Source organism: Pogonomyrmex barbatus, unplaced genomic scaffold (assembly GCF_055798465.1).
Source record: "Pogonomyrmex barbatus isolate J1 unplaced genomic scaffold, ASM5579846v1 scaffold15, whole genome shotgun sequence".
NCBI classification, from domain to species: domain Eukaryota; kingdom Metazoa; phylum Arthropoda; class Insecta; order Hymenoptera; family Formicidae; genus Pogonomyrmex; species Pogonomyrmex barbatus.
In genome coordinates, this window is record NW_028297111.1 from 1,735,644 (window position 1) to 1,759,882 (window position 24,239).

General features: G+C 26.8%; 1 protein-coding gene across 7 annotated transcripts; it reads right to left on the bottom strand.

The window, feature by feature from the left end:
* Positions 1-1,016: 1,016 nt before the first annotated feature.
* Positions 1,017-23,166, bottom strand: Hrb87F (Heterogeneous nuclear ribonucleoprotein at 87F). 7 transcript variants are annotated; one of them, XR_016138592.1, is made up of 8 exons: positions 22,988-23,164; positions 20,937-21,148; positions 20,180-20,492; positions 19,221-19,464; positions 16,889-17,104; positions 15,546-15,721; positions 6,200-8,533; positions 1,017-2,475 (listed from the first exon to the last, which is right to left on the bottom strand). XR_016138592.1 is itself a non-coding variant. In XM_011636195.3 (7 exons), exons 1-6 carry the CDS (start codon positions 23,006-23,008, stop codon positions 15,582-15,584), a joined length of 1,146 nt encoding a protein of 381 aa, XP_011634497.2. In that variant the 5' UTR covers positions 23,009-23,164; the 3' UTR covers positions 1,017-2,475; positions 15,546-15,581. The 7 variants fall into 7 exon arrangements, 5 of the variants coding, with proteins under 5 accessions (XP_011634497.2, XP_088929924.1, XP_088929923.1 ...); XR_016138593.1 differs by lacking the exons at positions 1,017-2,475; positions 6,200-8,533 and adding exons at positions 8,817-9,727; positions 9,782-12,692; XM_011636195.3 differs by lacking the exon at positions 6,200-8,533.
* Positions 23,167-24,239: the final 1,073 nt, after the last annotated feature.

Sequence of the window (24,239 nt, forward strand, 5' to 3'; positions counted from 1 at the left end):
GCATTAAAATTTAAAATTATCGCTCAAATGATTTGGCTGTCATTCGATAATTAACGCTGCGTTCTGATTTACGCTTTCAGTGCTTATGGAATCATTTCATTTTTGTTGTTTATCAAATGTATTACATGAAGACAAATGATGCTCACGAATGCTCTGAGCATAAATCAGAAAGCAGCTCAACAGAGAGAGGAAATTAAAACAACACAGTCAACTTTTCACGGATTTTGATCTCCTTTAACATGATGAATCTATATTGAAAATAAATTGTATCGTGTTCGAATATTTTGCGCAATGCATTTTGTAAATAGTATTTTTTATTTAATGAAAATTTGAACATTCCTTTATATTGATCATAAATCTTAAAGAAAGAAATTTAACGAGCAATGCTACATAGCGTAGTTGATAAGTGACAGATTAATAAGAGCTCTAATTCAAAACCATGCAACTTTTTTTATTCTAAAATTTATTTTAATTATTTAATAATTAGATATTTATTATTTAATATATATAAATAAATATTTGATATATTTGAATATGCAATAATTTTTTTTATTCAGTTAATTTAAATGCTTTTTTTACTTTTTACACTGTGCTGACTGATGTAAATCATAAAAGTAAAAACATAAATATTTTTTAAATATACCAAGTTAAAAATTATTTAAAAAGAGTGAAAAAGGAGAAGGAGGAAGCATGAACAAGACTTCATTGAAATCAATCAGATTATAATTAATCATAATAACAGTATCATATATAAAGTTATTAATTATATAATAAAGTATAATATTTGAGCATGTTTTAGCTATAATTAATATCTAATCAATAGATATACAAATAGCAAAATTATAGATATACAAAATAGCAAAATTATGTACGCGAAAATTTGTAATTATTTATTATGCTTCATAAATCGCAAACAGTTCATGCAATAGTGTAAATAATTGGTTTATAATTGATGCATAAATACAAGATGCAATTACATGTATTTTACGAGTTAAGAAAAGAATGAAAACACTCTGTAGATTAAAAATGCTTTATTAAATGTAAAAATAGTTATACAATCTAAAAATATATATACAAGATTCTTATTACATCCTTAAAAAAATCCAAAATTTTTTAGTTTTTAGAATTAATTATAAATTCTTATTTTTTTCTCACAAAAAAATATCTTGTATTAAGTTTAATTGAAAATAATCTTATTAATTCAATAATAAAATATTAATAAAATAAATAAATATATATATTTAATTTATTAATATACAATAGCTAATACTATTGATAAATATTTCCTTTTTTATTCAATTTCTCTTTCATAAAAATTTTCAAATTTCTATATTATTCAAAATTTCGATTTAAAAATCGATTTAAAAACTTATTATAATTTCATAATGTATAGAAATTTAAAGTAGTCCACCTTAAAATATTTTAAATTATGTTTTTAGATAGATTTTTCTAAAGAATACATGAATGTATTAAATTCCATATAAAATTTACCATATATTCTGATTAATTATTAGGTAATTATATGTACATTTTAGAAAAAATATTTTCTAAAAAAAATAGATAAAAAAATAACTAAAAAGAAAAAATATTATGACACATATAATGATATTTCTAATTTATCTCTAATTCATATAAAAATGTTAACTATACATTATTAAAATTATCCCAATTTTCTTAAAATGATAATTTAAAATCACACCTAAAATATTAAAATATTCTAAATATCGATATTAAATGATACTATTCTTTTTATTTTTTTACTAAGGACTATCATTAATATTAAGACTAAAATTATGACTTATTTCTCAATGCAATATTGGTTGCATGAAGTAAGAAATGATATGCAAAAATTAATTTGCTACATATAAAGTTTTATCTTAGTCTTAGTTTTCTCTTAAAAATATAACTTCATGATGTTGAAATTTGTAAAATATGCAGCAAATTGAGACATCTGTCCGATATTACATTATTATATTATTAAAGAAGTGTAAAATAATTAATGATATATTTTTCTTAACTATCACCATGATTTTATCATAAAACATAACTGACAAAAAAATAACTAAGATGTTTCAATCTGCCGCTTCAAAATTATAAGCTTCAAAATTATAAAATTATTGTTTTTAAGAGAAAACTAAAGAATAAACTCCACGTAGCAATTAATTTGTTGCATGTTATTTTTCGCTTCTGACATCATACAAACAATATAATGTCAACAGATAACTGAGTCTGAATAGTATTAAAATTAAAAATTTTTAAAGACCGATTCTAGAGGAAGATAACATAGTCAATTTTAGAGACATGTATTTTTCCAATCTTTGGATTTTGGAACTTTTGATCTGGATTTTCAGATTCTCTTAATATCATCTGGTTTTCATAAAAATTCTTGATTAAAATATATTAGTTAACCTTACCTAGTTAAACTTACCTCACTCGGCGATTTTGGAAGAATGGCGGCAACAGGCACGTTGCTCTCTTGGAGTATCAGGCCAAATGGTAAACCAGAAATTAATGAAAACGAAAGACAGCAATTAATACAGTGAAAATAAAAGCAACTCTTAATAACAAAGATCCTACCCGTTCTCCGAACAAGAAAACTTAAATAAATTAAGTGATGTCTCATCCCTTTCTTTTGCCTTTATAAGATAATACAGCTGACTGTCTATATCAATATGGAAAAATTTCTGCATAATAAACATATATATATATATAAATAAATCATGTCTAATTATTTCTACTGGCTTTTCTTATATTCAATTTATAGATTCTGCTAATTTATTATCAGCCATCTTGAATTGTGACAAAAATATACATAATAAAGTTCTTGTAAAATATATTAAAATGGAAATATTTTTCAATAAAGCCTACATCTGCCGTTAATAGAACATAGATTATTATACAGAGCAGTTTACTCAACTTAATAATTTAAAAAATTATTCGCAATTATTCGCTATTTATATGTTATTGATTTAAAAGTTTTTCAAATAAAAATTACATAACTTATAAAGAAACATACATTAGAATACTACATTTTTTCCCACTTTTATAAAGTTTTGAAGATCAAATGAATATTTTTCAATAAAATATCTTATATTTTTTTGTGAATATTAAAGAAACATTAAATTCTAAATAAAAAAGTATTAAGTTTATATTTGCATAAAGCTGATATAAAATATTTTCATTAAAAGTTCTGTGTCAAATGTTATAAAAGTAATTACATATTACAAATTAAATTATTCTTTTAAAACAATAATTTGATGTCAATCAATATTGGTGATGCTACATATCTGATAAGGGAACATACGGAAATGCCCCCTCCCTCTCCTATTTAGAGCTTCGAATATGATAAAATATAGAAAAAAATAAGAGACATGTATTTTTTTATAAGTGCTGAGTTGCACGTTAAGGGAGTGAAACTCCTCAAAAGAAAATCAGTTTTTTTTCTTTCAAGATGAATATCGTCAAAACTATATAACAGATAGATAAAAAAGTTTTATACAAAAGTTGAATCGTTTCAAGAATACATTATAGAGGAAATAAACAAAACTTTTTTTAACTTTTTTTTTAATTTTAAATTTCCTCCATCATTTCTATTTAAATATATAATAAGTATTTAAATATATTAAAATATATTTTAATATATTATCTTTTTAATTAAAACATTTTTTTAATGATCAAATTTATTTCATACGAATTCAACCGTATGTGACAAACTTATTTTCTGAGATATCATTTTTGAGAAATAATTATAAATTCCTATGTATATACGCTATTCGTCCGTGCGCTCAATTCTTTACGCTAAACGGATTCGTCTCATATTGCGTTGACTATGCGAGAAAGCAAGTCAGTATTGAATACTTCGAAATACGAGTTTTATAATGACAATACTAGTAATCATCATCATCATTATTATCATCATTGTCGTCGTCATCATCATCATCATCATCAACATAATCATAATCATCATCATCATCATCATCATCATCATCATCATCATCATCATCATCATCATCATTATTATTATTATTATAAGAGTAATAATAAAATAATAGTGAGTTTATTAAATGCGATTTCCTATTAAACTTTTTTCGTGTTCAATATTGTTATATTTTGCTTAAGGGGTTATATGCAGTTGCTTAGCCCAAAAAATAAAATTTTTGGGAATTTTTTTTAGAAACACTCAAAGATTTTTTTCGCAATATTTAAAAGTACATATAATTTACAACTTATATAAATTTTTTCAAGATATAATATTGAAAAACACACGAATAACGAATAGGCACTCTAGCGAAAGATGTTTTTTTTTTTTTGAAAATAATAAGAGAAAATGATAAGACGTTTTCAAAAAATTGAAGAAGTGTGAAAAATCATGCAACACTAGAGATCAAGATTAGTAATAAATCCAGAAAATTTCATTAGATTTATTATAACGACACGCGATAGTTCGCGATATAAAGCATTTGTCCTGAATTTATATATATTAATTCGAGAAACAAAGAAAAAATTATTTAAGACTGTCTGCCGATTAATGCCATCTAGGATTTGTTTTAAACATATATCGGTTTAGATTATTGTTTATTGTTAATTCTTTACGCGGCACTGGCAAGCACTTTTTCTCATTATTTATCTGATTGCGATAAATTGCGATAAATATCATCACATGTCTCAGTGTTCGAGTAGTTAAGACTTAGTTTGACATATTACATTGTATTGTTCGAACTCTGTATTGTTATGTGTTGTACGTGAAGTCAATATGCGAATATCGCATATATTTATTGTCAAAATTATATAAATATTAAATATTTATATTTAGATTTGTTTAAAACTTAAGTATTTCCATATTTTTTGTATTTTTCTGTTAATAAATTAATTTTGATAAGAATAAATTCAATTTAATAATATAGGTTGATATTAAACATGCAACATGGATGAGGTGTCATTTCCCATAGATTTTTGATCGTTGAAACGTAATCCGCCGAAAGCGAGATTTTTGTATTACATCCGATTTTTCGGAAAATTGAAAAATGTGCCAAAAAATGCGTTTTTGGCATAACCATATTTGAAACAACATTGTAAGTGAACTTGACGTGCTAGAGACTTTCAATAGAGATTAAATTAAAGTTTGATCCTTGTAGTTTGAAATGATGATAATGAATATGATCATAATAAAAATAATGTTGCATCCGCCTATTTTGAGCGGGCTAGATTTATCGCGCTCGCTCACCATTCTTTACCGTATGCCACGTATTCCCGAAGAATTCTGGAATTGTGCATCCAAACAAACTTCCAGATTACATTTTTTTATCCGATTAACTTTTTTGTTCTACCATCACATCATATTTTCTTTCATTTTCAAAAAATGAAGTTTATTACAACTGCAGTTAAAAAACTCCAATAAATAAACAAATAAATTAAAATCAAATTTCCAAGATCAGCTTTCCAAAACAAATCAATTTTGTGGCATTCGATTCATATACTTCTCAATTGCATATTAAATTCAGTGATATTGTATATATATATATATATATACATATATATATATATATACAATATCACTGATATATATACATATATATATATATATAGAGTATATTATATACAATTATGCATTAATAATATTTAAAAAGATAAATCCTTCAATTTATAAAACGTATTATTATTTATATTTATCTTGATTTGCAAATGATGATAGAGTCAAACCATTCTCTTTCATTCATTTATCATATAAGGAATAAAAGCAATATTTATTTTATTAATTGTCGTATTTTAAACAAAATACAAAAAAAGATTAAACACTAGCGAGTTAATAAGATGCGCATGTAGATTGTGATGTAAACAAAAACGCTTATTTGTTAACTTTAATTTATATTCCTGTAGAAGCTGATTATCAGACGTAACTTTGTTAAAGAAAACAAAATTTTTTTTTTCTAGCATAAAGAATCACATCTTGTATTCCACAGGCAAAACTTTTTAAGCACTTTGTATATTATGTAAATATGTATATGCATGTACACAGATACATATACAAAATGCTTAAAAATTTCCGCATATATACTATATATGCATGTGTACGTATATCATATATATATATATATATATATATATATATATATATATATATAATACACTCACGTACACACGCATGCACATATATGTATGTGTGTGTGTATAAAAAACAAATTAGTTGAAACATTCCTACCTGTGATTGCATAACAGTCTAGATGGAATAGGAAACCTAGTATATACTAGTTCTGTTTGTTGCGGCATGAGAATTTCTCTTTCCTTTTTTGTTTTTTTATTCTTTCTTTGCTACTTCTTAGCTTCTTCCTGGCTCTCAAGCTGATTCATTACAATACAACAAATTCATTACAAATATTTGAATGCACAATCCACTAGACTAACTAAAAAACTATTCTAGCATTTTCAACATTCTAAATCTACCAAAAAATGAAAAATCAATTAAGGAATGAAAAAATTAAAACTCAAAAATTAGGCTTTGGATAGATATTTGGATTATATCTTTAAAAATATGAAGCTCTTCATATTTAAAACAATATTTCACAAATTTATCTATTGTTATCAATTAAGATTAAAATTCATGTAAAATTTCAAAATTATCTTAATAAAAAATTAAGTCATACGATTTCTTAAAAAAATAATAATCTTAGAAATAAATTCAGAAATCTTCAAAACCATTTTTAAAAAATCATAAATTTTTAAAACGTCTTAAATTTAAAAAAAATCTATGCTTCACAAATCTCTTTTAAAATCTTTAAATTTAAGATTAATCACTGATATTAGTATTAATATTAATTAACATTGAATATACATATTATATGTGCGCGCGCGCGCACGCACGCACGCACGCACGCAAGTTGAAGTTATTAACTTTTCAATGTTCTAAAAATGTTTTACAAATAATTTTGTACAATATTTAAAATGATTCAAAAATTTAATATTCCAGATATTCTAAGCACTTAGTCTATCATTATCTATAAATCATTTTTATGATAACTAATCGCAAGGATGGATTCAGAAAAAATTCCCAAATCACCTATAGCATTCTTCACGATAAAAATAAACTACAGAAAATTGGGGTAAGGTTTGCATTCTAATAATAATTTAATACTGAGAATACACATACTTAAACAATGATACTTCGAAGTATTGGTAATATTTTTTTCTTTTTCTGACTACAAAATCGACAGTACATCCATTTGTTTTTTTTTTTTCATTTTTTTCATATTTTTCGTCTATACAAATCCTAAGTTCGTCCTTCAACATACAAGATGAGTCTGAGCTACACCATTTTTACCTTGAATAATTTTAATGTATAGCTTCGAAAAAAAGTTATAATTATAATAGATTTATATGATTTATGATTTTATATTTATACATACATATATTATATATGTATGTATATGTGTGTGTGTGTGTGTGTGTGTGTGTGTATAGTGTGTATATATATATATATATATATATATATATATATATATATATATATATATATAAAACTATCTTATATTTACATTTATGACTGTTTTATAAAATTAAACACTTTATTGAACTGTATTTTATATATATTTTGTTTTATAAAAGAGTGTTGAAACTTCGAAATTGAAAATGTATGAAAAAGATAATAATGTTAATTACTTTACTGAGTATATTCTAATCTTTCGCAATGGTTTAGTCTGAGCTTATAGCTTATTGACCTCGTGTCGCAAAATTAAAACATAATAAAGAAAAGGTTGTATGTAAGCCGACTAATGTTTAAACAATTATATAACTTTGTAAATTATTTTATTTATTCCTATTTCCTATTAATTAGTCCTAATTAATTCCTACAAAAAACTGATAAATACTCTTCTCTTGTCGTTTTTGTCGCTACCATGCACGCATTCTATTTTTTACTCTCTCTCATCTTTTCGTTTTTCCTAACATAAATTATCTTCCTGTATATATATATATATATATATATATATATATATATATATATATATATATATATGAATATATTTTTTTCCCTATCTGTTTTTAATATCTGTACGCAAATTCATATAAAAGACATAAAATACATCGAAAGGTAATGAGAATCTTTACAATAAATGGAGAAAGAAAAAACTAAATGCAAGATTAGAAAAAAAAACAGGCACATAAGCCTCTTTCACTGCAAACTAATTGATGATTTTTTTTTTCTCTTTTTGTCCTGTATCCTGATTGTCCTGCCTGCCTGACCGATTGTTTTTGAGTTTCTGTTTGTTTGTTGCCTCGTCTCTCTAGCCTGATAGCCTGATAGCCTGCCTGCCTGCCTGCCTGCCTGCCTGCCTGCCTGCCTGCCTGTCTGCCTGCCTGCCTGCTTGTCTGTCTGCCTGCCTGTCTGCCTGCCTGCCTGCCTGCCCGCTTGTCTGACCGACTGTCTGCCTGCCTGCTCCAATACTAAACAGTACAGAAGTACTGGCGACTAGAAGACAAGTAGTAGAGTAGTAGTAGTAGAGTAGTAGTAGTAGTAGAGTAGTAGTAGTAGTTGCTTCACCTGAGGTTCAAAGGTCAAGAAATCTGTTAGTCAAACTACTTAGCTTGAGCTAAGAAATATCAATTGGGTCATGAGCAAGGAATTTTCGAATCTTTGGATTTTCTTCTAAAAATATAATTTTGAAAAGAAATTGTTTTAGATTCCAAGAATTATGTTTACATAATTCAAGATTAAAAATTTTTTCATTTTGGACAATTTTGCATAACTTAAGAATATTAAATGGTTTCTCAAAAATTCTAGATTTTTTCTGTTTTATTATTAAAGATTTATATTTTCGTAAATATTTATATTTTCTTTTACGTTTCTACACATGGATTTCTAAAAGAGATGTGAAAATATTTAAAATTTTACATTTTTGTTCTGTCTGATTTCCATATAGTGCTGTGAATAATTATAAACTCACTTTCTACTTTCTTTCCAAGAAATAAATGATCATATAAAATATATTTGGGGGTTTATTGAGATAATGCGCAACACACGATGCCGTTGCCAGTTGGTGTCGCCAAGCCACTTCTACTCAATTTCAACTCTTACCTCCATCGTGGTGAACCCTGGAAACCTGAGTAAACCTGAGTAAAAGCGGAGACTGGGTAACCAACTCTTGTGAAAACCGAGGTCAGGGCTAACGAGAGCGGGAAAAATGGTCCTCCGAAAAGGGAATTGGATTGACAACCACTCCGGAAAAAAAATACTGTTTTGGAACCTCAAGCTTCGGATATCGGATCGGAACAGAAATAACGGACATAGCAAGATCAAAAGCAAAAAAAAGACATGATTTTCACAACACACAAGGTCTATACAGGGCTGGTGCACTGAGGGACGTCATGGAGACATATAGAATTAGTGTACTGACGATACAGGAGACAAGGAAAGGCAATGGTATCTTTGACACTAAATCACATACGATATTACATAGTAGCGGGAACGAGGATAGACGCAAATCTGGAGTAGCCTTTATTGTCAAGAAAAATGGAAGCAAACATAGACTTCAAACCAATAAACAAGAGACTATGCTCTATAAGACAAGATTGTGCAATCTGTTCACTATAAATGTACATGCAGAAACAGAAGAAAAAGACGACATAACGAAGGAACGCATGTACCAAGCAATGAGCTATACGCGTACGATACACTGCCATCTAACAATATAAAGTTAATTATCGAAGACTTTGCAAAGATTGGACGAGAACTTACCTACCTACCTACCTACCTTATACCTATATGAGCAAATAATAGACTAGAACTTACCTACCTACCTACCTACCTTACATCTATATGAGCAAATAATAGACGAACAAAAACTGGACTTAGAGATAAATGGACTTGGACGTCTTCGGGAGATAGAGCTCACAACCAGATCAATCATGTCCTGATGGAGAGAAGAAGTGCATTATGTATACAGAATGTCAAAACATAGAGGAGCGAATTGCGACTTGGATCATTATCTGGTAAGAGTAAGTCTTAGATGCAAGCAGGGAAATGCCTGGATTAGAGATCAGCCAAACTGCAGGTGGAAAGGCTGAAACATCCAAAAGTGTGCGAGCGCTACCAACAATTAGATAGAAACCTACAAGGCATACAGAACTAGGAGGAAAAACATTAATAGAATATGACTGGCAATCCATTAAAGGTGCACTACTTCAAGCCGTAGCTGGAAATGTTATTGGGTAACAGGATTGCAAGACTGAAAAAGGAGTAGTACGATCAGAACTGCGTGCGAGCCATAGAAAAGCTATCTAGCGAGATGGACTAGAAGCAAGAAAATAGCTTTCAAAAACGCAAGAAGGAAAACCAGGAGAACCATTAGGGAAAAGAAGAGAAAGTACATGAACACCTCGATAATGAAAGCAGAAAGAGAATTCAGGAACAATAACATCCGAGAAGCATACAGAAATTCCCTCAAGAAGGGATATTAGTCCAAGACTATCATCTGTAAAAGCCAAAGCGAAACGTTCCTGGGGGCAAGAGATAATGGAAAGGTGGAGAGGATACTTCCAGGAACTCCTAAATCCAAACAGAACAGCGACGCAAGAGGAAGCATGACCAGAGAGGAAACAGGAAGATGACATAGACACATCCACGATGAGCGATACACGCAATGTCCTAAAGAAACTAAAAAATAACAAAGCTTCCTAGGATAGATAATATCCTAGGAGAATTACTTAAGAGTAGCGGTGAGCAACTAACAACCGAACTACACAATCTCATCTTAAAAATATAGAAAAAAAACCGAAGAACTCTCTGACGAGTGGAAGAAGGTATAATAAGTTTCATTCACAAAAAAAGGCGACAAGCTCAAATGTGAGAATTATAGTGGGACCTCAGTGCTCAGCACATCGTATATTCTTGATGATTATAAAAGAAAAACTGGAAAAAAAGGCTGAGACCATCTTGGGAGAATATCAGGCTGGTTTCAGAAGAGATCAACAGGATAGCTGTTGACAGTCAGGCAAATATATGAAAGGTTCTGGGAATTTAACATCAATATCTACCAGCTGTTCATAGACTTCAGGCAAGCATATGACAGTATCAACAGGAATAGACTCTGTGCTGTCATGCTCGACTTAGGTATAAAATTAATAGTGAGTTTATATGTTTTCACAATTCAAAACACAATTTGAAGAAAAAAATTTTATTTTTTCAGCTTTCTGACAAAATTTTTGTTTTCTCATTTTTGTTTTGTATCACAATGTAAAAAAACTTATAATTCTTTCATTTTCTATTTTAATATTATGAAGAATAAAAATATGATTGACTTTATAATTATTTACAGCACTGTATTTGAAACTTCTGTATAAGAATCTATTAAAATATTTAAATAAATATGAATTCTTAAAATTGTATATCAAAATACAGAATTTAAAATCTATAATTGTTTAAACTATCAAAATTTGTAAAACACCTAAATATTAAAATTTTAAAACACGTTATATTTTTAGACTTTAAGATTAAAATTTAAAAATGTAAATTGATAAAAATTAAAATAGTTAAATTAAAAAAAGAAAATATCTTTTATACATGTATGTGCGTACGCGCGCACACATATATGATGTACAATGTATAGTGTATGATGAATAATATTACATATATTTATGTATTACATATTTTCTTAGAAATACATACATAAAATGTATCACAGTGTTACAAAGTGTTTTTTTTTTCCTGAAACTGTTAAAGATAGGAACAAAATTCTTTTTATAATCTTTTTATAGGACAAATATCTTTTTATAGGCAATTTTTATAGTTTATTGGAACTTTTTGAATAATAAATTACATTATTACTAATCCTTCCAAAAAAGAGCAAAAGACATGATGTCCTATTTTTTAGATAGAATAAGTAAATTTTTGCATTTTTCTGATGTTTTGTTAAATATAATAACATAAGAAACAGTTTTGTATTTTCTGCATAATTAAAGAAGATCAAAAACATTTTTCAGTGATTTGATTATAAATGTTAATTAGTAACAAAATCAATTCATTTATCTTTTAAAAAACGTAAAGTAAATGTTCAAAACGTTGTTCACTTTTTTCAAATTATTTTTTATTGTTAAAGATAACAATGACTTTATTTTTAATAAAATCCACAAAAAATCTAATGATATAAGATCAAGAACATTTTTTATAATGAACATTATATTAGAAAATGAATAAAATGATTTTGACACTGAAAAAAATTTTTTGTCACAATTCTAAATACGCAAAAGATAGAAAAAATTTTTATGAATGTTATTATATTTAACAAAATTACGTATTATTCTTATTACTTATTACTCTATACGTATTATGTTAAAAAATAAAATAACGTCTCTTTTATTTGTTTTGAAGGAACCAGTCAGTATCTTGGCTGTAATTAAAATGTTTCAATAAATCATAAAAACTACAAAAAAAAATTCTCATTTTCTCAAAAAAAATTCTCACGTTCTCACTTTAACAGAATTCCGAAGATAATATTTTGTAACCTTGTTGTCATTACATATATATTTTGGATGTTTTGTGTGTATGTGTGTGTGTGTGTGTTTTATTCAGAAAGTTTGGTCAATTTTTTTTTACAAAGATATAAAACATTAACCTCTATATTTTTAATTCTCGGAGTCTTAAATATTAAATTCTTTGCATCCTAAGATTCTTAAATCCTTGACTCTGTAGACCCTTAAAAATCCTATAATATACAAATTTGTACATTATTAATTACAAATACTTGACATTAAACAATTCTTCCAAAAAATTTCTTTATCGCCTTTTAATAAACTATAATAAAATCAATTATCATCCTACACATATATAAAATAAAAAAAATACTATTTTTTTTAAGACACTGAATAAAGTCATACAAATACAATCATATAAAAACGAGTTATTTTGCTATCCTTATCATTTTAATTTATTTCACATTTCTGAATTTTATTTGACAATATATTAAGAACAAAAAAGAGAGAGAAAGAGAGAGAGAAAAAAAAAAATACTATTAAATTATAAAATTAATCAACTTAATCCTAGTTATCGAAAAATTATATAATAAATTTTGAAATAAAAGTAGCAGAAAAGATTTCATACTTTAATTATATTATTTTGACAAAATCCTATAAAATCGTATTTGTGCATATGTATATTAATATGTATATCCTCGCGTATAAATACATTCACGCGCAAGAACGCATGCATGCACACGGGTGTTCTAAAAGTAACGATAAATTTTTAATAAGATTCTTTGTAACATTTATAACAAAAATTTTAATATAATCAGACCTATAATAGTTTTCTTAAAAAGGTTTAAAGATTGTAAATGATAAGATTAGAATTCCACGGACTTAAAAGTGTCAAGATGGTCAGTGATAAAAGTATTTTTATGAATCGAATGCTTTTAATAATAATGAAATTATTGTATAAATACGCGATAAGAATTTTATTAATAAACTATTTTTGTTTATTCGTAACAAATTCATTATAAAAATAGATCGAAATGTTTGTACTAGTTTAACATATAGTAACGATATTAATACGTATCAAAATGTCATTAGTGTATTTATTTGGTTCATATGATAAAAGTTTTCACGTAAAGTCAGTCGATATAAATGTTTTCTGTCATAATTAGATATTGGATACATTGTTAATATATAGAATATAACACATACCAATTATTCAATATACAATACACATAAAAACCTCAATATTCTTTCTTAACAACTGTGCTAACATATTCTCTCAGTAGTAGCTATAATTCCTATTTATTTCATATTAATTCTGCTTTTCTGATTTTTTAAGATCTTATCACAATTTTTAAGAAAGAATATAGAGGTTTTGATGTATATCATATATTAAATAAATAATGTATCTGTATATGTATATTCCATAACGATATATTCAATTTCTAATTTAATAAAAAATATCTTTATCGGTCAATTTTACATGATTTGAATTAAATAAACATAATAATTTTAAGATATATTAATATCGATACTATTAAACTATTGAGTACAAATGTCTCCGGCTCCTCTATGCATCAGTCTAATCTAATTCATTTAAGGCTCCTGACTCAGCTAAGAATTCCCCGTTGATAGTGTAGCAACACAATATCATGGAAAAAATCAGAAGATCAGATTATTCGTCCTTGTTTATCTTTATATTAAATTAAGTGATGTATTGACAACAAAATTTTTTATTGCATTTCATTTCGTTATTACGTGTTTAATTATATAGCTGTGACTTATCTCATACTTACCAAATTGATAAAAATGGATGGCAGCTAAAGTTATCTTTGAATTTTATATGTAAAAGTAAAGTATTTTATATGTAAAACATATTTTTCATTTCTTTTAAGTTGTCAAATCATATTATTCTGTCTGAAGAGGCTTCATTTCGCATGCCTTTTATGCTATTTATTGACTATCAGGAAGGAAAAGGATAATAGCTATCCATTTTCACAAGTGTCTTAAAGCCATTTCAAGCATTTTTAGTCAAATATCTCTTTATTTGTAAATTACTTACAATAAATTTCATTGTTATTTCTCGCTTATAACGTCACGATTCCAATGTGGCCGCGGCGATTAGTCAGGAGTCTTAATATTTTAATAGATTTGGATTACAGATAAATAAATAGTTTTTTAATAAAACTCTTATTGCATTGACGATAATTTTATCATGATCAAAAGCATTCAGTTCATGAAAGCATCTCCCCAATTAGAAATTGTAGCTCCCACATCTTTGTATTAAAATTTGCATCTTAAAATGTTACAAAAAATGTCATTAAAATATTTATCATCAATGTGGAACACTGCGTGTACGTATGTGTGTGTGTGTGTGTGTGTGTGTGTGTGTGTGGTGTACGTGTGCGTGCACAGTATTCCACAAATAGTTATTTGTTAATATATATATATATATATGCACGCAGTACGCACATATACACACATATACACACACACACACACACACATATATATATATATATATATACACATATATATGTGTATGTGTATGTATGTATGTACAACAAATAAATATTATAATCTTCCTATGTGTTATATTTTTTTATGTTCTCTTCAAGATTAACCTTACAAATTTACTTCAATAAATTTTGGAGTTATATGTATGCATGCCCGCGTATATTATAGAAAATATTACAATTATGCTATAAATGATGTAAAAAAGAGTATGTAAATTAATAATCATTAGAATAAATTATATAAAATATTTTTTATAAATATCAATTTATTAAATTTAATAAACTGATAGTAATCTTAAAATAAATTGATTCATGTATATCAGTAATCTGTTAAGCATATAAATCACAACTAATATGTTCATACTTGTAAGTATGTATAAAGTTAAAAAACTAAACATTTGTATCATTAGTAATTAATATTACAGAAACTAAAGATTCTTTAAAATAGAAAAAAAAAGAGGGGGGAGAAAAAGAAAAAAAACCAGATTCTCGTAAACTTACAATAAATACAAGTAAACAATTTAAAACAATATATCAATAATATTATCTAGTAATAATTATGCTTTTGCTTACCAGTAAGAAATATTGGTGATATGTTTAAAAGTTTTTCTAATATCTTCTACCACTGCCTCCTCCCCCACCACCACCACCGCCACCACCACCCATGTTTCCACCTCCAAGAGAATTACCGCCATAACCTTGATTACCATATCCACCACCGCCGCCAGAATTTCCGCCACCCATAGGACCTGCAACATTTTAAAAAATTAAAGATTAGCAGAATTGATTATTTCTAAATTGCATAATGTAGTAACATGGAATTGTCAAATAGAATTACTCAATGATTTTAAAGCCATTCAATAATAGAAAAAATTGATAGTTATATATTACATTTATTTGCTAAAATTATATTTAAAATTTTGTTGAATCATTATTTGTTGCAAGTCAAAATAAAACATATTTTAAATTTAAATTTTAATAATTATATAAATAATGTAAAACAAAATCTATAAAAATAATCTAAAATCATAATCTTTAAACTTTTTTATATAATTTACATTGGAAAATATTTTATGTTGCATATCTTAGATTACATTTATGATAAAGGAAAGAGAAAAAGAAAAGAAAAGAAAAAGAGGAAGAAAATGAAGGAGAAAGAAAGACCGAAAGCAGGAGGGATAAAAGGAAAAGAAAAGAAAAGAAAGGAAAAAGGACAGGATGAAAAAAAAGAGAAAGAAAGGGAAGCAGAGCGAGAGAGAGGAAATGGAAAAGAGAAAAGGAAAAAGGAAGGAAGTTAGTAATATTTATTTTTCAAGGCTTCTTTTTGTTAATAAAGTCCCTAACCATTTTTTAATTCCATATAACTATAACTAATTTTCGCGGTTTTCTATTATAACAACTTTCTGTTTAATCTATTCCTTACCAATTTTTCTTTATAAATGTTAATGTCATGAATCAATAGTATATATATATATATATATATATATATATATATAAAACTTTCTATTATTTAGTTTTAAATATACATTAAATGATAAATAAATAATCTGCATTGTGCTTTAATATATTAGTAATTATATAATTAATTATTAGAAGTTATATATTATTTGTAAATGTGGACAGCTACGTTTATATAATTGGATAACTATGTGCATTTTGAATAAATGCACTTTATTATTTTTCAATTTTGCCTCTTGAATAAATTCTTGTCACTTAAAAAAAAAAAAAAGAAAAAAAAAGAAAAAAACTACTATTGAGAAAAGAAGAAAAGAAAAAAAAGGAAGTTGCAAATTTGAGGGAGAGGAGAGGGGTTTAAAAATCTGGTACATTATCATAGGCCTATATATTGAATTCTCTTTCATTGATAAAAGAGAATTCAAAATATGGACCATAGACTTTGAAAAAGAGAAAAAAACCTTGTCCGCTAAAAGGTGGTAGCCATCTTGAATCTCCAGATTGACGACCACTAGGACCCGAATTAATACCATATGGTGCTGGTCTGCCACCCGAGTTGAAATTATTGCGTACTGGACCACCTCCATAACCTTGTTGATATCCGCCACCGAAATTATCATTGCTCCAATTACCACCGCTGTTGTAGCCGCCCTGTCCACTCTGATTCCATCCTCCACCTTTAAATTATAGAAATTGACAATCTTCTTTTAACATATTCCGTTATTCAAAATAATAAAATAATGGTATACTATTCTATTAACTTTTTGTAGGAGAGATATATATATTTCTTTTACTGTCTTGTGTAATCTTAATTATCAAATATTATTTAAATTGCATCAGATTAATAAAGAAATTACTATTTTTATCTTGTTCTTTTGTATTATTTATAATTTTAGTTTTTTATTTTAATAAAGCGTTATTTAATATTTAATTTTTATTTATTCAAACTTAGAAATAAAATTAGATGTACAAATAGACCAATTTATACAATATCAATTATCTAAAATCTAAATTATACTAAAAAAAGATAAATATAAAACAATACTGATCGAAGATGACTTTTCTAATATATATGATTTAGCTTTATAAATAATATAAGATTATAATATATGTAGATTATAAAGAAAAAAATGTCTATATAAGGTGTCTCAAAATTACCAGAGGTTCTTTTATGAGCTTTCTTGAGAATTCTTTGAAATATTCTACAACGAAAATTCTAATACAAAAACGTCAATGCTTATATAATACTTTTCAAAGTTCGTTCAAACTTATGAACGAATAAAATTGACCAACTATAGCTAGATATCGCGCGCTCAAATATGTTATTCTATATCATTCATTTCTAAATCATCTAAATCATTTCATAATCTCCGATATTCATTTTTAAATATTAACATAATTTTTTATAATGATAAGGAGAGCACTTTTAGCTTTGTTTTGCTTATCTTCGATTATTTAATTCAATTATTTATAAAGATTAATATATCATCTTAATATCAAGTCATATATCAAATTGTTATATATATATATATATATATATATATATACATATTGAATTTGAGTTTTAACAATTTGATTTATATATGGCTTGATATTAGGCTGACATTAATCCTTACGTATAATTCAAATAAAATAATCATAAATAAGCAAGACAAAGCTTAAAAGTGAACTCCTTATCATTATATAAAAAATTATGTTAATATTTAGAAAGTGAGTCAATGTACAGGGGTACTTTCACTGCCATGCAATATAACATGTCTGAGCATGCGAAATCTAGTCGCTGTATTGGTCAATTTTATTCATTTATAATATGAAAAGTATTACAGCCTCGACATTTTCGTATTAGAATTTTCTTAGTCTTAAAATATTCTAAAGAATCTGTTTAAAAGGATCCTTAGATAACTTTGGGATATCTGTTTAAAAGGATCCTTAGATAACTTTGGGATATCTTAAGACTCCTGAGTAACCATCGTATATTTGATTAAAATAACACCTGCTATAACTGTAAGACACATGTGAAAATAGACTGCTATCCTTTCTCTTCCTGATAGTCACTAAATAGCTGTAAAAGACACGTGAAATAAAGCCTATTCAGGCAGAAAACACACGATTTGACAGCTGTTGAAAGAAGTGGAAAAAATATTTTTACATGTAATGTCCAAAAATAATTTTAGCTACCGCCCATTTTTACAAATCTGATAAGTACAAAACAAGTCACATCTACACGATGAAGAACATAATAACGAAAATAGCTGCAATAAAAAATTTCGTCCGTACATCACTTATATAAAGATGAACAAGAACAAGGATAAAATAAACAAGAATGAATGATCTTCTATTTTCGACCGCGACGATACGTCGCTACCATCAACGTGGAGTTCTTAATTGAGTACTCAGGAGTCTTAAACATTTCTGAATTGGGCTCGCTCTATTTATATTTTCATTACTATTTATATATACTTGTAGATATAAAACTTTTATGCTGCAACTTGACCCTAACATAACACTTGTTTCAAAAACTTGTTAAGATAAATATTGTTTCAAAAACTTGTTAAGATAAATATCATTTAAAATATATTCAAGAAAAAATAATATATTTTTCAAAATCAAATTTATTTTAAAAGTTGTTTCAATCTAAATTAAAGAAATTTTTACAGCTCAATTGTATATTTCTAACTTTTTTCATAATCAATTTCTCGAATCCAATATCATTGAACAGCAATATACGTGACATTGTTAATGCAAAGGTCAACTCAGCTAAAAGTAAAAAAATATTTGCATGCAAATTTTTACCTTGATTCTGATTCTCCCAAGGTCCATTACCCCCCCAACCTCCTTGATTACCTCCACCATAGCCACCCTGATTACCACCATTATTCCAGTCACCACCACCGCCACCACTGCCACGTCCTCCCCAGCTACCACCTCCCTGATTACCACCACGGGGTCCTCTGCCTATACCTTGACCACCACGGCTACTTCCACCACCACCACCTCCTCCTCCAGAAGCAGATGCCATTTCTGCTCTACTCAAAGCCTGTAATAAAATTTATTTTAATAAAAGTACAAACTATTTAGTATATTTAGTTAATTCAGTTCAATCTATATAGACAAATAGACAGAGGAAAGAGGAAGGAAGAAGAAAAGAACAGAAAGGAGGAAAAAAACTGCAATAAAATAACTTGTATCTAATAGAAAAAAAATCTCCATGAAATATGTCATAAAGTATTTATATTTCTATAAATTTAACGAGATATAAGAAAAAATATTATAAGATTTCATATATTTTAAGAACATTATAGAATGTTAAAATTTATTTTTGTAAAAAATAATATATAAAAATACATATAAAAATACATATAAAAATACATATAAAAATACAAATAAGTTATCTATATTACTTAAACAAAAAACTGTTTATAAAATTAATCTGTTAACATATGTTTGGACAGTACTTATTTAATTTGGTAATATATTTCTTCCAAATTCTAATCAGCATATTTTTTAAATATCTTATATACGTATATATTCTTTAATATCTTGTAAATTTATAAACTATATAAACAAAAAATATTAAAAACACTTATAAAAACGTAAAAATATTAAGAAAAAAATGATACTAAAAAGAATAAAAAAATCAGATACCTATTACCTATTTGTTAAGCATATTCTTATGAAATCATATTGAATTCTTCTTGAAATAATAAATTAACAATCAAACAATTATAATTGAAATAAATAAATATCCTTACCTTTTTAACATCAACATGCTTGCCGCGAATCTGATGATTACGTTGCAGACAAATTTTGTCGACAGGATCATAATCATCGAACTCAACAAAACCAAAACCACGTTTCTTGCCAGTTTCTTTATCAGTGACTATGCTGATTGAATTTATGCTACCGTAACTCTGAAAATATTGTCTAAGGTCTTCCTCTTCATGATCATCCTTCAAACCACCTACAAAAAGTTTCTTCACAGTAGCTCCAGCTTCCGGCCGACCTATTTCTTGTCTGGGTACTGCTCTCTTAGGCTCAACTACTCTGCCGTCTACTCTATGAGGTCTGTAAAAGATATATTTGCAAAATTCAAAAATATATTAAATTATAAAGATATTAAAGAAAAATTATAAAAAATATATTGTATAAGCTCTTTTATATTTTCTGTAACAGCATATTGAAATAAAGAATTTAATATTTTTCAAATACAAAATCTTATAAATATCTATTTTTAGTTTTATCTTAATACTTTTATATATAAAATAGATAGAAGAATCACTTTATGTAAAGGAAAAATCATATAGATTTATATAAAATCTATATTGTAGCAAAGTATATTTTTATCTCTAATAAAATTTTTGTAATTTATATTTTTTCTATCTCTTAATAAATATTATATATAATAAAAATTAATTTAATTTTTATTATATATATTTTTATTATATATATTTATTAAATTTATTAATTTAAATTTAAATTTTTTTTATATCTTGTATAAATCTTTCTTACCTAGCATTCTGAGCATCATCCACCATATGAGCACGAGAATAAGTAATAAAACCAAAACCTCTAGACCGTTTTGTTTTGGGATCTTTCATAACTACCACATCTACTATTTCTCCCCATTGCTCAAAATGTTTCTTAAGTGAATCGTCTGTTGTTCTATAATCTAAGCCTCCGATGAATAGTTTCCTAACATGTTCTGGCTCATTTTTGCCATCCTAAAATATCAAATAACATTTGAAGTAATTGTGATATTTCTCTTCATATTTCTCTTCTCTCTTATAATAACATAAAATATTGTTGTACATACATGTATGTACAAAAAAAATATACAATTTTACACACACACGTACGCGCGCACGCATGTATGCACATATATATGCATGTAATTATATTTTACGCATAAAATATAAATTTCACTTTTTTTTTTTTTAAATCATTTGCGTGATTACCATAGCAAAAAGAATTGATAGCATTGAAATATCAGCTCTCATTGTTGAGAGCTGATAATGTTATGAGCAATATTTATAATGTTTTGAGACAGATTAAAAATTTTATTATTTAAAATCAGGATTAGAATATCATATCTTTATAAATAACAGTTAACAATATAAATATAATGATATATAAACTAATTTAATTTCTTCTTATACATGAATTTCTTTAAATTAAAATTTCGATGTTAAGTTAGACTCAGAATATATATGTTTCATAATACATATTCTTTAACTGTCAAGAAAATTATTTCATTGATGAATTATATATGAATAATAAATAACAATTCCAATAATGAATTTATATACATTTATAATATTCCTAAATCTCATTTAAATAGTAAATTACAAATCTCAACATAGCAGTCTGGTACTAATTTTAAAAATATCATCAATATAATAGTCAGAAAATCACAATTATGCAATCATTGAGTGAGCTTTCGCCCATCATTTTGCTATATTTTTCTAGATTTAACATGTTTTCTGAGAGTCAATTATATATTTTGAAATAAGTTAAAAATTAAAAAAAGAAAATTTATTAGAGCATCTGCATTTATGTCGAAAGCTAATAAATTGCTTCATTTTTGTAATTTTCACATCGTTTCAAGATACACAATTGATCCTCTGATCTATTCTAATCACAATAACTGATTAAAGTCTTTCCTGAATGCAATATGATTTCTCTTCTCTTTCATCTATTTTCTCACTATTTCATTCCTTGATTAATGATAATATATTGAGCAATTATCATCTTTTTACATGATTAATTTGTACCAGAAATTAGATTTTTTAAATATAATGCTGAATTACATATCTTGTTTTATTCATTTAATCATGAGAATTTATTATGAAACTTTAATTAAAAGATTAGATTCTGTATTTCAAGAATATTCCAAGTTACATAGAAACATGATAGTAGAAAGCTGCCAAGTGCCAGTGATGAAATCAACTATAAATCTATTAGGGTATGTTCCATTTCTTATACAGCATATATTATATATTATTTATCCTTTAATATATAATGAATAATAAGAGCAAATGATACATCATATGCATGTGAGAAACAGAATGCATTGTTAGAGCTATAGCATATAACATGTAATGTTTTAAGTCTTCGGATATAAGCAATGCGCAAGCTTTGTCGGATTGTATAGAACTTACATATAGCATGTTACTTTGAATATGTAACATGGAATATAAGTTCTATGCTACACGACAAAGCTTGTGCGTTGCTTACATCTAAGACTTAATACATACATTACAACGTGTTATGTACATGACTTTTATTCAGTAATCAAAATATCATTACATCTCCATTACAATCAATCGATCTTTTATCAGGTTCAATCAATGGTTCGTTGAAAACCATAAATATCTTTATTGTACTCTGAACAGGAATAAGTAATTGTTCTTACAATATCATAACGAGCACAAACGCAATGAACAGTTTCCGAAATAGTCAAAGTATCGCGAAATAACGCGAGTGTAAGAGAAAAGCGTTTTACAATTGGTCGACGTCACTCGTAATGATGGAATGGCTATTTTGTTAAGAAAAGAACTCACATCATGCTCCATCTTCACCATCTTGGGGATCTAAATAAAATCTCAGATCCTGCTGCAGTTTGTAAGAAACAAGAAACCGTAAGACGATAGAAACAATGGCAGAAACGACGCTATAATAGGAAGAGCGATCGATTTCTTCTCCTTGTACGCACTCGCGTGAACCCCGGACGGAAGATTCATGAACTATGTAAATCAATATAACTGCATTCAACTGTTAAGATGAAATCTACACTAGATAGTTGAAACCTTAAGCCATAAGAAATTGACCAATTGAAAACGGATGGCGCCCACGTTGCTGATTGGCCAATTTAAAATAAAATTATTTGATTGGTTGATCCAGGCAAATCTACAGACATCGGTTGCTGTAAGTGGCTGTGTCCAACGTGTTAAACGTTCCAATTGAAAACTTATGTGAAATTGACCAATTATAGTCGAGTATTCTAATTATAAATCGAGTATGATTAGTCAATTTCTTATAGCTTAAGACTTAAATCACCTATTAAAAACATAAACTACATAAAATAAGACTTTAAGACGTAAGACATAAAAAATTGGTCAACCACAATCGATTATTCTTCTATCAATAATGATTGGCCAATTTCTTAAGCCTTAAAATTTCATTGTAGACATTGTAGACATTGTCGCTTAAAGCATCGTCTACAATAAAAAAGTAAGCCATAAAGGTAATTGTACTACGTAAAAAGATTTTAGATATAATTGTAAAGTTATAAGTAAATTGATCAATCATAATTCGCTTATTCTTTTTAGAGCCGAGACACACACTTTTGCATAAGGCATAACGCATAAGAGAATCAACCAATCAGAATCTTTTATTTTCATTAGGGTATAAAAATAGAGAACTACGATTGCTTTGTTTTCTTATACGTCATGCATTATGTTATGCAGAAGTATGTGCTCCCGGCTTTATAATCCAAAATAGTCGATTGTGATTGGTCAATTTGCCATACACATTTGCCTATACATTGCAGCATATTGCATATTGCCTACTTATGATTACGTTAAAAATTTTTTTATGTGCATGCCTAAGAAATTGACTAATTATAGTCGATAAAAGAATAATTGATTGAATGAAAAACATAGGCAACAGGGAATAAAGAACAGATTTCGACCAACTACTACATATAATCTAAATGTAATAATATAATATTACTTCTTTGATAACAAAATTATTAATTCATATTCAGCTAAATATTATGACAAATTCATTGTTGATTATTTATATAATTGTTTT

Excerpts from the sequence above, each read along its gene's own strand:
- Hrb87F (XM_011636195.3), bottom strand. The coding sequence starts at position 23,008 with ATGGTGAAGATGGAGCATGAT. Across the intron at positions 20,493-20,936 it reads GATGATGCTCAGAATGCTAG|ACCTCATAGAGTAGACGGCA; the intron begins GTAAGAAAGATT and ends TATCTTTTACAG. Across the intron at positions 17,105-19,220 it reads TTGGGAGAATCAGAATCAAG|GTGGAGGATGGAATCAGAGT; the intron begins GTAAAAATTTGC and ends TATAATTTAAAG.